Source organism: Astyanax mexicanus, chromosome 23 (assembly GCF_023375975.1).
Source record: "Astyanax mexicanus isolate ESR-SI-001 chromosome 23, AstMex3_surface, whole genome shotgun sequence".
Classification (NCBI taxonomy): domain Eukaryota; kingdom Metazoa; phylum Chordata; class Actinopteri; order Characiformes; family Acestrorhamphidae; genus Astyanax; species Astyanax mexicanus.
Genome location: NC_064430.1, coordinates 8,434,081 through 8,447,241, shown reverse-complemented (window position 1 = coordinate 8,447,241; position 13,161 = coordinate 8,434,081). Strand labels below are relative to the sequence as shown.

The window sequence follows — 13,161 nt, the reverse complement described above, 5'->3', positions numbered from 1 at the left end:
TATCCATCTTCACACTTAAAAATATTTCACAATACACCATACGTATCACAATACTCGTCAGTTTCTATTGGTTTGAGCAATGTCTAAAAATTTAAAGATCAGTATTATCATCTTGTTTTTAAAACATATTTATTAAAACAGCAGTTTTTAGGAAAATAGGATCTAAAATGGTAAGTACATAAAATATCTGATGTAGGCTTTTTGTAAGGGGCTTTTTAAGGAACACATTTAAGAAAATACACCGAAAGATACTGGTGAATATCTGTACAGTAAAGACATTAACCCTTTAACATTCTCATTAACTTTTTAATAACTTTTAGAGCCACTATATGTTACTGAAAAGCAAACTAAACTTGATTGTGCCATCGCTACCAAGTTATGAGTTACGGAACAAAAAACTCACTACAATCACTCTGTCTTTCAAAAGTTTGGCCTTTCAGTTCTGTAAATCTGTAAAATCTGTAAATCACTTTACACATATAAACACGTTTTGGTGATTTTGGTTAATGGAATTATGTAACATATATATATTTATACATTTTTTTCTGTATTTGTTTTTTGCATTCTGATTTTACCACAAAGCGTTATCTCAAACAATTGATATAGGTGTATATAGGTGTATAAAAACTTGAATCTACAAAGACAAAGCTTTTTTTCTTTGGTGAGGATGTCAAAGGGTTAAAAAGACAATAGGATCCATAATTATAGGAACATAGCTGTAAACAAATAGGTAGTTCATAGAAAACAGAATAAACACGTATAATGTTAGAGGACTTTCTCTCAAGTGCAAATTTAAGAAAATTAAAAAAATACTTGCTCAAGTTCAACCATCTCCAAGTTAAAATACAGTCTATATAAACTAGATGTTTGTTGATCTTTACTGATCCTCCATAATCTTAAATTAGTTTATGTACGCATTTCTTTATAGATTCAGACACATAATACACACAGCTAACAATAAATGTAATGTAATCAGAATAAAAAGAAACATGATTCAATTTATCACAATAACAGACCATCATAGTGCTGACCACTAGTGGCCAGAACTGAGTCTAATTTACTGTTCAACTGTTCAAATAAATAAATAAAATTAAATAAATAAATTAAATAAATTAAAATAAAAACAACTAAAAACAATCTACCAAATGTAAGACATGAAGAGCAGCTCTCACCTCCTTAAAGCCATCTTCTAGGCTGTTAAACTCCATGACGAACTCCAGCTCTTGAGTGCACTTGTTTGACAGCATCACCAGCCTGTGGACCAGCTCGTCCACCTGATTATACAGACTGCCCACACTCTCGATGGCATCTCTGCAATGTAAAAAACAACACACCCATACAGACAGTGAATCAAGTGAATCAAGACTTGAGAAGAACATATACCATGACTTCATGAGATCTACAAATTTAAGGTCAAAGCAATAAAAAGAAACAAACAAACAAAAAATAAAAGTATAATATATTCCCATAATTATCCATAAAGGCTTACTGCTAAGATTGAGATTGGAGTTCCTCTGCATCAGAGACAGATCTCATAGAGCTTTGACAAGATTACAGTATCACTGACCCAGTCTGTTTCAGTAAGGGCTCTGATTGGATGTAGACAGAAGAATGGCATTCTTCTGATTGGGTGTGTGTTTTTCTCTGTGATTGATTGACAGAGCATTCCAGCAATGAAAGACAGTACAGACTGCTGTCTCTGATAAGGCCATCTAGGCCGGCCCTCCCTCACAGCCAGCTGTGCCAGACCTATCACCTTAGACACACACTGTGCGAGCCTGTGTGTGTGTTTGCCCTTTTCTGAGCAGAGAAACATTAGTGCAGAGCTGTGATGCAGTGACTGGGCACATTGTGTGTGTGGTAGCAGAGGTTGATGACTAAAGGATGACTTCATTTCTGCTGCAGCTCAGTAACACAACGCCGGATTGTGCTCGGATTCTACTTCCACACGACTCTTAACTACAGATCACAGTCTTGGAGTTTTCCTGTTTCTGAATTGCACACACACAAACACGCAGAAGCAGCAGAAGGAATCAAAAAAGCAAAAGAGGAGGAGATAAGGAGAAGGAGGAGAAAAGAGAAGATAAAGAGGAAATTTAAAAAGATCAGAAGAAGTACAAGACAAAAAAGTAGGGTAAGGAAAAGAAGAGAAGAAAGAGGCAAAGAAAAAGCAAAAGAAGGAGGATAAGGAGAAAAAGAGAGGAAAAGAAAAAAAAGAAAGAAGACGAGACAAAAAGATGACTTGAAAAGAAGAAGAGAAGGAGGAGAAGAAGATATAAGGAGGAAAAGAAAAGGACAAGAAAGAAAAATAAAGCAAAGAAGAGGAGAAACAAGGGACGAAATAGCATATGGTGGTTCTTTTTTGGAAGAATCAATAATTAATAAATGAGTTACCACCATGCTGATTGTATTGGGGTCAGCATAATCAATGTTTCCTCAAACACAAATGTGTCATGTGACTCCATGTTGGGCCTGTTTCTTTACTCAGAATGAGGTCTCTTTGAGAACATTTTAAAAACATTATCTGTGAGCAGGTGTTTAATCTGAGTTCACACTTTCCTAATCTCCTGTTTTGGTGAGATTCTGGTGTTTATTAGAGTGTGAGAGGAAAGACAGCATTCTGGGTTTATCTTCAGCCTCAGTTCTAAAACACACACACATCTCTGTGCACATGTTCATACACAAACACACACACACAGCTAATGCCAACAAGCACTAATTTCTCAACAGGCTTCAGATATCAAAGGCATTCCAGAGAAAGACAGAAAGAGAAAGAAGAGAGGGAGAGGATCTGAATGGTTGGCTGAACAGAGTGATAAGAGCAGAGGAGATGCACTCACTCACTCACTCACTCACTCACTCACTCACTCACTCACTCACTCACTCACTCACTCACTCACTCACTCACACACAAACACACACACACACACACACACAAACACACACTAAATAGTCTGCACTTGAGAATTGGTTTTCTTACACTTTTGTGAGGTGTGGAAGTGAAGTGTGTTCAGGTAAATTTATGGCGTATTGCTATCTTGGCAACAAAAAACACAGGTGCACCACCAACTGAACTGAGCCAAGGTAGTCAGTCAACCGTCAAGACTTCCATTGCTATCTTGGTGTACACCCACGCTCTCGACACACACACAAGGACACACAGCAGAGCATAGACCTAACTTTTACATCAACAAAAAACAGAATACAAAATAAAATAACATCACTTTTCCCGCAAGTAACCTACCTCCACATTGTACTCTGCTGAGAAATGCAGAAGCGATGAACCATTAAAATAGCAATCTGCCAAAGTCAGTGAGCACCTGGCTCTTAAAGGAAATGGCAGATTTATTTATTTTATGTTATGCCAAAACACACACATGATTAAATTAAGAGAATAAGTACATGAATAAGTACATTCAAACCATATAAGGTGTACTTGTCCTGTAGTAATGATAGCAAAGACACACTAACGTGTCACCTAGAAATTGCTAAAATAGGGCCCAGAGTATCATTAAAAGACCTGTTTATTTCCAAATACAGCTCATCCAAAAGTAAGAACAGTGAAAGACAAAGGATAAAGAGAGATAAAAACAAGTTACTTTTCAAATATCGCAGTGAAAAAAAGGGGGACAAAAAAAATGTAGAAAAAGATTTTTGCTATTTACTCTATAGGGACAGTCCTATTCTTCTTTTTTACAATCTGATAATTGACAACTGCTCATATTATTCAGCTCTAGTCAACAAATTTCAACAGTACAAAAGTACACAGAAAAATTATGACATGTCAAAACTAAAAGAATGAGAAAGTCCCTTCTTTCCTTCCAGATCATCCATATCAATCAGACGTACTCTTCCTGCAGTCAGGCTACACACACCACGCAAACCTTTTATTCATCAGACTCAAAGTTTACATTCAAGATCCAAGAAAAGTGTTGACCTCTACACAACCTCAAGGCTCAAAGCTGTGACACACACACACACACACACACACACACACAAGCTCAAAAACACAACCATATAAAGTTGCCTTTCAGTGAAATTCAGACAATGGAGTGCCAGGTTTGACCACAGTCATGAAAGACTCAACATAAACCAGTGCAGAGAGTGAAGAGGAACAAAAGGAAACACCACACAGTGCATAAAACAACAAGAATTATGGCTCCTGGCACAAGCGCCAAAGCAGTGACCCTGAAATCTTCTGGATCCCTGACCATAAGAGGATGACCCTGACTGAAACACACACACACACACACACAGTCATTAAGTACTAAGACAGCATCAAAGGGAATGTCCCACAAATATTTAGCTCACTGTGTATATCCTCCACTAATGGCTGCAAAGGAAGACAGATGCAGAAGGAAGCCTGCTGGCCCACGGTAAACAATCAAGACACTAGAACCCTTACCACACCAGTGCATTTTAACCATACAGCATCAATACTGCTAACAACTTTAACAACAGATTTAACAACCTTCTGATCCACCAATAATGAGCCATGGATCAAGACTGACTGAAATTATATTAAATAGCTTGTGGGATGACATATTTGTGGGAATGCAGTGATCCACAAATAACTCCTCAAAAAAGGCATCTGCTGTGTGTAAGAACTGATCATGGTGCTCACAGCACACACTAAAAAAAATAAGGATTTTTTTCATGTTGGTTTACTTGAATGTTGAAAGACACAGCATTACCGCTATGCAAAAAGTCAATACTGCAGCACAATGTAAAGATTTCCCAAAAACAGATTGTGCAGAAACCAAAAAGCAGAGTATGAAATTCATTAGATTTATATTTGAGTGTAACTATATGTGCATTTTTGTGAAACCACCATGTATGGATGGATAAATCTGTGTTTTTGGGGTCAATACCCATGACTATATTAATGTCACAGGCAGAACTGTATACAAGAAAGTAATGGACCCCATGCAACTACTTTAACCTCTTGAGACCCTGCATCCTCATATGTGCACAATACATTTCTGCTTCTCTGCACCATGATCCTTAATTTTCTTTTTTTTTACTTAATGTTGACCCTTTGGCCTCATATGGAGAAACTGCCCGTACCAATAAGTGGTCACATGGCAAAATTACACTCAATTATTTAAAAAACAAAATGGCGGGAAACCCAGTCAAAGGTTTCTACAGCCAGTCCAGACTAAAAAATAGGCCAGGTTAAAAAAAAAAATCTCAAAATATTACGTTTAAATTAAGATTTTCTCACTGTAAAAAGTGAACAGTTAGTTTAAGAACTAATTGGGTCAATCTGATTCCAAATGGCTAGGATACTTTTAAAATTAAAAGTTAAAATTAATCTACTGTCCCCATATGATGACTTCCTGTACAAATACAAAGATAAGTTTGTTTTATACTTGTTAGGTCCTACTAATCCCAAAAAGATAAGAGAAATGAAAAGAAAAAGCACACCAATTAAAAGTTCAGGTGTCAGGAGGTTAAGTTTCATCAGTTGCTACATTGATTAAACAAGCTGTGTGTGTATACATCCACTAGCGATGCACCAAAATGAAATGATTCATCATAAACTGAAACCATATAAAATTAAAAGACAAATACAGAATTCTGAAACCGTTAATACAATTTACATTAAAATTCCCACTTCTTTCACAATTTTATATAACAAACAAAGCCCACATGTATTGTTTTGCTTAAAGTTAAATTAATTATATATTTTTTTTTATTAGCTGTGATTTGATTGCTTTAACGTTCTAATGGTTAAATGGTTATTTCTTTACTTATTTATTATGATTAAAAGCTAATCAAGAAGCCTTTTCTGACCACATGGAGTCCATACCTCAACATCACTTGAGGTAACTTAGATGAAAAGGCTCCCACTTCTAAGATTGAACTTTTGGAGGGAGGTGTGGAAAAAAACCTCCCTGCAGACTTGCTGCAAAAAAGTTTAAGTGTGAACACCCTACTTTAGTAGTATATATGGGGACAAATGTGTGGCCCCTGATCCTACCACTGTAAAAGCAAGTGTCCAGTGTGTCCATGTGAGTGTAAGTGTGTGTGATACACTTTTAGGGTGCACAGAAAGCTTGTGTTGATAAGGTAATTTCTTTTGGCTTGGCCGTAGGAAAAACACTCTACCGCACACTCACTCTCTACCACAGATGTACTGCGGCTCATCGGCGGTCTGGACATGCTCACTCACTCTGTCATTCTCTAACAGCTTTTGTTCGGTCTCCCCATCTGTCTGCCTCGTTCTAAAAGCCCTGTTTTGGCAGATTGTTCTGTGTTGTATTTTAGGCCCACCATAACAGTCATAAGCACTGCTCCGGACCACTGCAGGAGAATGCCCAAGGGTAAGGTCTTGATTTTGGTTGTAATGGTCCATTTACAATAAACAAGCACATTTGACTGAGGAAGAACAACAACTGAGGAAGCATGCGTGAGAGCCTGAGAGGGTTCAAAAGAGAGTATGAGGGCTCTTGGCTCTTTTACTCTCTGGTAGGGAAGTTCAAATGTATCAGTGAATCTTGGATCCATGGATCAGATGTTGTTATTTATTGCATCATATGTAAATTTGAATTCAGATAAGACTGGAGTTCTGAGTTGTGCAGCAGTTTGAAGTTACCCTAAACTGGAAAACTGTATTTACCGTATTTTTCGCACTATAAGGAGCACTTAAAAGCTTTAATTTTCCCAAAAATCACCAGTGCGCCTTATAATCCGATGCTCCTTATGTATAAATTCGATCAGTCGGGTTATAAGAAGCAGTAAAGTCACTCAGTGTTTTACAGGAGTTTCAGTAAAGTTGCTCCAGCACTGGAGCACCATTAGCATTACCCCAGTAACCATAACCATAACCACAGTAAGTGCTGGCTCTTTCGCTGTTCAAAGGTGAGTCTACCAGACTGCAGTCTGCGTGTTTAACTTGTTAAAACAAGCTAAGTGGGACAAACCCCTAGCTAATATCACCCTGGCTTCCCGGAACACTCAGGGTTCCTCAAGTGTTAGCTGCTAATGCTGCTTTACTCACCCAAATAAGAATTACAGTTTTGCTTATTTAGCTTATCTTTACTTAACTTAGTTACCCCCATGGTAAACACCACTGTTCTTTACTAGTGTTGCATAATGTGCCTTCTAAAAAGCTTTTTACCCCTTTAAAGATTTAGCTCTTCATCAGAAGATCAATGTGTGCTATTTGAGTAAAATATATAAAATTAAATATTGTTTCATTTATATTGGTTTGATGTGCTTGACTTACACCCCTTGTTTCTGGTGTGCTAGTCTCCTGCATTGCAGGGCATCATTATATTCTTCAGGCAACCATTCATTTCAGTAGAGCCATTAATAGCCAGTGTTGAAGCACTCGCTGAATAGAACTGCGGCTGCATTTCCTTAACTGTAGGATGTGCTGTCATGAGGGTCACGCCTACAATTAAATACATGTTATCATTTTCACACACGTTAACCCACTCTCTCTCCTGGGAGGGACACACTAGACACCAGAGTGGACTAGTTCATTTCGCACAATTTATCTGCAAGTTAAAATATGCTAAAGATCTATATGCTAGTATCTGAGAGAACATTAATAAATTATTAATGTTAGTAAATAAAAAGATTGCAAAGTGTCACTGATGTGACATCATAAAAAATGGGCCTAACAATAAATACAGAAGCTGACACAGGTTTAAACTATTTATAGTATTACTGAGTCCTTTGTGTGTTGACGCATCATATCGTTGCTCACCTGTAGTCCTCAGTGAGGCTGATGCTGGTCTCCTCTTTGCGGAGGCGGGACAGAGCAGCTCCGCCCTCCAGCTGCAGCCGCACCAGCCTGCTGTCCTCCAGCACGTTCCTCATCAGCTCCTGGTATTTACACAGCAATGCCTGAGCCTCCTATTCACACAAACACACACACACACACACACACACACACACACCTTATTACATATACCGTTACACTCTCTAAACTTACCCACACCCATCTCTGTAACTATGTTCACGTGAGTGGGTGTGGGTGTGTGAAGCAGAAGAAAGCATCCTTTGTATTCAGTATCAGACAGTCCCTCTGTCCCAGGTAACTTCCACCTCAGGATAAAGACAGAAGGATCTGCATGAAAGCGGCAGCAGCAGCAGCAGCATGCAAATGGCGAGGGTGAGAAATAAATGTGGCTTAATTACTTCAGTCTGTCAGCACACAGTAATAAACACCTACAGCAATGACTCCTTTAATTATTGTGTTTGAGTATGAGAGCGTGTGGTTGAGCTGGAATGCTAAAGATGAGTGCAGAATGCTGAGGCTTTCAGGCTCAGCATTCTCTGTGGATTACTTCACTGTTTGTGGGTGAACAGAGACAGAACTACTAAAAGGAAAATGCAGACCCAAAACTGTGAAAAAAGATAATACATTTAAAATAGACATTATATACATAAATAGACATTAAGAATTCCATGTTTAGGTTAGGCCAGGTTTACAATTAGGGCTGGGAATTGAAATTCAACAACAAAACCAACTCACTCCTTCTCGCTATCTAGTACTGTCTCTCTATCTCTCTTTCTGTCTAGCAACCACTCGCTGTCTCTCTGGTGGAGTCTACCCAACCTACACTACACTATTATTACTGTCCCCTTACAATAAAACAGAGAAATTCCAGCATAAAAAAATAAGCATGATTTTAATTTATTTTTAAGTGATTGCCACCACTAATAAAAATATATTTTAATTTTGCCAATCTAATGCTGTCATTGCTCAAAAAAGAACTGTTAAAAACAGAAATGCATCCAGTAATGTGCTTAGGGAAACATATTTGTAGTTTTTGTTCTTAATAAAAGTGCCACAATCATGTTCATGGTTTGTTTAGATCCAGAAGTATGGCAGCCCCTCTACTTTTCTGTTATTTTCCTTAGCAAAAGATATTGTAGCGTCCGGCTGGATGTGTTGAAAGGAGGGAAGAAAAAGACGTTTACATTCATTGCTTTACTGCTGGAACTTACATTGGTTGCTTTCGGAGGCAACCACACCAAACAACAACAACAGGCTAGCAAGCTAACGGTCTAAAACACACACACACACACACACACACACACACACACACACACACACACACACACACACACACACACACACACACACACACACACACACACACACACACACACACACACACACAAACACAGACACAAACACAGACACAAACACAGACACAAACACACACACACACACACACACAAAAAGAGACTCACAACCGCACAGAACAAGTCCCAAAGGATAAGGTAAGATTCCAGTAAAGTGAATATTGGCAAAACTGTTATGTTGAGGGCGGCAGTAACTTAAAACTAACCTAGTTACTTTTAAAATCAAGTAATGCATAAAGGGGAAATCAGTAACCAGATCACTTTTTCGAAGTAACTATGCCATCATTGACCGTAATACATACTTTAGACGCTTTCACACAGGAGCATCATCTTTTTCTTGACCAAATATGTTATTTTGTATTGTTTACATCTATTAACATGCTTTACTGTTTTTTATTTTAAATATGTTATGATTACTATTATGATGATAATTTTCACATGCCTGGTTTCTTATATCACTGATCAGTCATGTTGTCTACAAGTGACTGAAAGACTCCAGATTACAAGACAACAAGTTGCGAAGTGTAAAGAATACAACAATCTAACTACTCTGTAAGTAGTGTAGTGTGAACTTGGCATTAGACATATAAAGAAGAAGAAAAAAAAAAAAAAACTCTTCCCCCCTTTCCATGTTGTGTTATCTTGATCTGGGGTGCTTCCTTTTCTAAACATATAGCAAAGAAATCCATACCCTCATCAGAAGCTTGTTTCAATCTACACGCCCCACTAAATAGTTGTTGTTAGTGATTTCAAAGCCGGGTTGTGATAAACGCACCTCAGGGAGGGGGTTTCCTCTCCTCATTTCCAACTCCCCAAGGACAAAAGCTGTCCTTCACTGACAGCTAGAGGTCAACCCAATCAAAGGCTTGACACAGTAACCCTGCTCTACTAAACACACTCTCTTGTGCACACACAAACACAAATACACACTACTATCACGACTACACTACATGTCTTGGCCCGGCCTCTGTTAGAATCCTCATTAAAAGCATGGTGAGCTGAATGAGCTGCTCTAGTCTGCTGTGCAAACACAATAAACAAAGAGCTGAATATTATAATGCTGGCAAGGTGAGTTGGAGCAGTGGATATGCAACTCGCACAGCTCAGCAAACACAGCGAGACCCAAGAGGCACAGAGTCTGGAACGATATCTACACACTCCTTTCTCTTATTCTGTACTGAACTGATGAGCAAACAGAAGAGGAAATGAGAGTTGAGAAGCACTGAGATGACTTAAGAAGAGTTCACCATCAATAACATTAGTTATTGAGCATTTTAGATAATGAACAGAGCATAAAACAACAATCTAAATTATCGTTTCTACACCTACCCCTTGTTTTTGAGTGGAACAGTGTTACAAGGGAAAGGTGTGAAATCCCCACCCCTAAAAATTGGGACAATGCTTCAAGCTCTGTACTAAAGCTCAGTAAGTAGTTGCTGGTTTACTTTTTATCTATTTTTATCTTTTAATCACTGTTATTTAAAAATGTATTTTAATGTAAAACGATATTATTTATTTATTAATTTCTTTATCGTGTTAATTCAGCTAAAATTAGCTGTTATTAGCGTTTCTTTCCATTCCACCTTAAACGCTGCAGTTTCTGCTGTCTGTTGGACTATTTAAGGTGGAACAGGAAAGTTAGCTAGCAAGCTAGCTACAGAGACAAACTAATAGTATTTTTTTAAATGCTTCTTATTAAGAAAATAGACATAAAACATTGGAACTACACATTAAACTACGGTGATATAGTGGTTATTATAATTAACAAGGAAAATACTCAAATTTGTGGGTCTTTTGGCATTCGGATGCCTGTGATGCCATCTTGCCATCAGTGATTCTCATTCTCATTCCCACTGTTTTGAGCAAGCCTCTGAAAAATCTCAGTTTAAAGTGTAATGTAGCTTTAACACTTCCCCTAACTTACCCCTCTAGCCTAACTAGAGTCAGGACACCCTACCTCTAGACGTGCACTTGCAAAATAGAGCTGTTAAATAGTTAAATAGAGAAGTGTTAAAGACAATGGGTGAAATGGGATTGAGCTTAAATATCCAAATGGTTGTGAATACCCCTTCTAATGAATGCATTCTTCTACCATAGGTTTCATTCATTACTGACACAGATGTCAAATGCACCCCCCCCACCCACCCCCCCACACACACACACAGCTTGTCTAGTCCCTGTAGAGGGGTGCTGCCAATAGAACAGGACTCTCAAGGTATCAATAGAAATGTTATAGTAAAATATTTTACACTAACTACACTGCCAGTGATCATATATAAACAAATAAAAAGTATTTATTTCAGAAATAGTAGGATAATTTTACAATCTGCATTGTTTTCATGCCAACCAATTGATCCACACTAATTCAGAAGGTAGATTGAATTAGTTTTGATAAATCAAGTTTACTTCAATAGTAGTAGCCCTAATTCTAACCTATGCAGATATTATATTGATAGATAATGGAGTGTATTGTGTGCTACTATACCTCTGCAGTAGGAGGCAGAACTGTTGACTCCAGAGTGCTGATGGTGCTTTGCAGAAGAGTTACTGCGTCCTCACAGTGACTGGTTAATTGCTCCACCCTCTGCAAGAAAGAGAGGAAGGGTGAGAAAGGAAAAGAGAGAGAGAGACAAAGTACACTCAAGTAAACAAAACCAGGAGTTATATTACTGATGGCAATGATGAGAATCTTACCGTCCTGAAACAAATCCAGTTGGGATGGGAGAAAGGAAAAGTGCCGTCGAACTCGGTGGGAAGCTGAGAGACGTCTATGTGCTTATGGAGAGACTTCAGTGAAGTTAACAGCTCCACCTGCCAAATACAGTACAGAAACCTCATAATGGTAAACAAATGAACCTCTTAAACCATCCAAACATATCTCCAGCAATAACAGAACACTGCAAATGTAGTGCAGACTGCACATAACAGAGCCAATAACCAAGAGAAATTGTCTCAATTCAAAAAATGAATTGATGTAACCTTTCTAAATATCACCACCTTTATTAGACAAGCTTTAAATCAAGTTTGAACATTCTGACAGCTTCAAGTGAGACATCATGTAAACCAACGCTGCTCTGGCAAACAGAACAGCCAATTCAAACACTGCTTTGGAAATACAAGGGTTTTCCACAGCAGTAATGATATCTCTCTGCTGCAATATTGTGGCAATTATTTGTGGCTGTGTAAATAATTCTTTAGCTTGCTGTGTCCTTGACAGTCCGCTCTTTGTCCATCAGCAGGAACACTTGTATTTCAAATAGTGCTTCAATCTGACAAAGCAGGTAGTTTTCTCATGTGTGTTGAGTGCAGCTCCAGGTAACCTATTTGTATTTGCATTATAGCATTTAAATCTCTCTTTTCATTTTAAGGAAGTGTACATGTGTGTGTGTTTGGATTTTACCTGTACTGAGGAGGGCTTTTCTATGCGTAAGGCCAAATCCCGGTCAGCCAATAATAGCACAGTGTGGATGCAGCCAGGCATGGCCTCCTGTGTACACAGAATAAGAGAAACACACATCACAAACTGTGTAAAGACCAGCCAAGACAGATGCAAACCAATAGCATCAATTTGAAGCAGCATAATTCTGCAATGTTTTTGTTCCTGGGCTCCCCCTACAGGTGTGAAAGGTAATTCACTTTCACACCACTGCTGTAAATACAAATAGTGGAATTAGCTTCCTATTATAGAGGGCTGTAGGAAGTTGAAGAATTAAAGGATAAGGAAGCACAAAAAGCTTCTAAACAGCAAGAGTTGTGTAAAAGCAGTCAGTAAAACATCTAACTTAAAAAAAAAGCTACTCATTAAAAAAATAGCTGTCAACAAAGGTGCCCTATTCTCTATTTCACTATGTTAAAATATAAGATTACTTTACAGGGCAGTGTTATAGAAAGCATAATTTTGGACGCCTTCTTTGTCCTGTTTTTTTTTTTTTTTTTAATTTTTAAGATTTAATGCCATTTTATTTTATTTAGTTGTATTGCCTTTTTCATTTGCAGCTACTGTTTTAAGCCATAAATGCATGGGAAGGGGCCAAACGTGTTATCACTATTTGTCAC

At 38.0% G+C, this 13,161-nt stretch overlaps 1 protein-coding gene across 3 annotated transcripts in view; it reads right to left on the bottom strand.

The window, feature by feature from the left end:
- Positions 1–13,161, bottom strand: part of plekhg4 (pleckstrin homology domain containing, family G (with RhoGef domain) member 4) — a 96,810-nt gene that overhangs the window by 37,771 nt on the left and 45,878 nt on the right. For all 3 annotated transcript variants that reach the window (XM_015605228.3, XM_007246895.4, XM_007246896.4), the window contains exons 7-11: positions 12,506–12,592; positions 11,800–11,916; positions 11,591–11,689; positions 7,718–7,866; positions 1,173–1,311 (exon numbers count right to left, since the gene is read on the bottom strand). In XM_015605228.3, the coding sequence (XP_015460714.3) occupies positions 1,173–1,311; positions 7,718–7,866; positions 11,591–11,689; positions 11,800–11,916; positions 12,506–12,592 (591 nt within the window). The remainder of the gene's footprint in view (positions 1–1,172; positions 1,312–7,717; positions 7,867–11,590; positions 11,690–11,799; positions 11,917–12,505; positions 12,593–13,161) is intronic.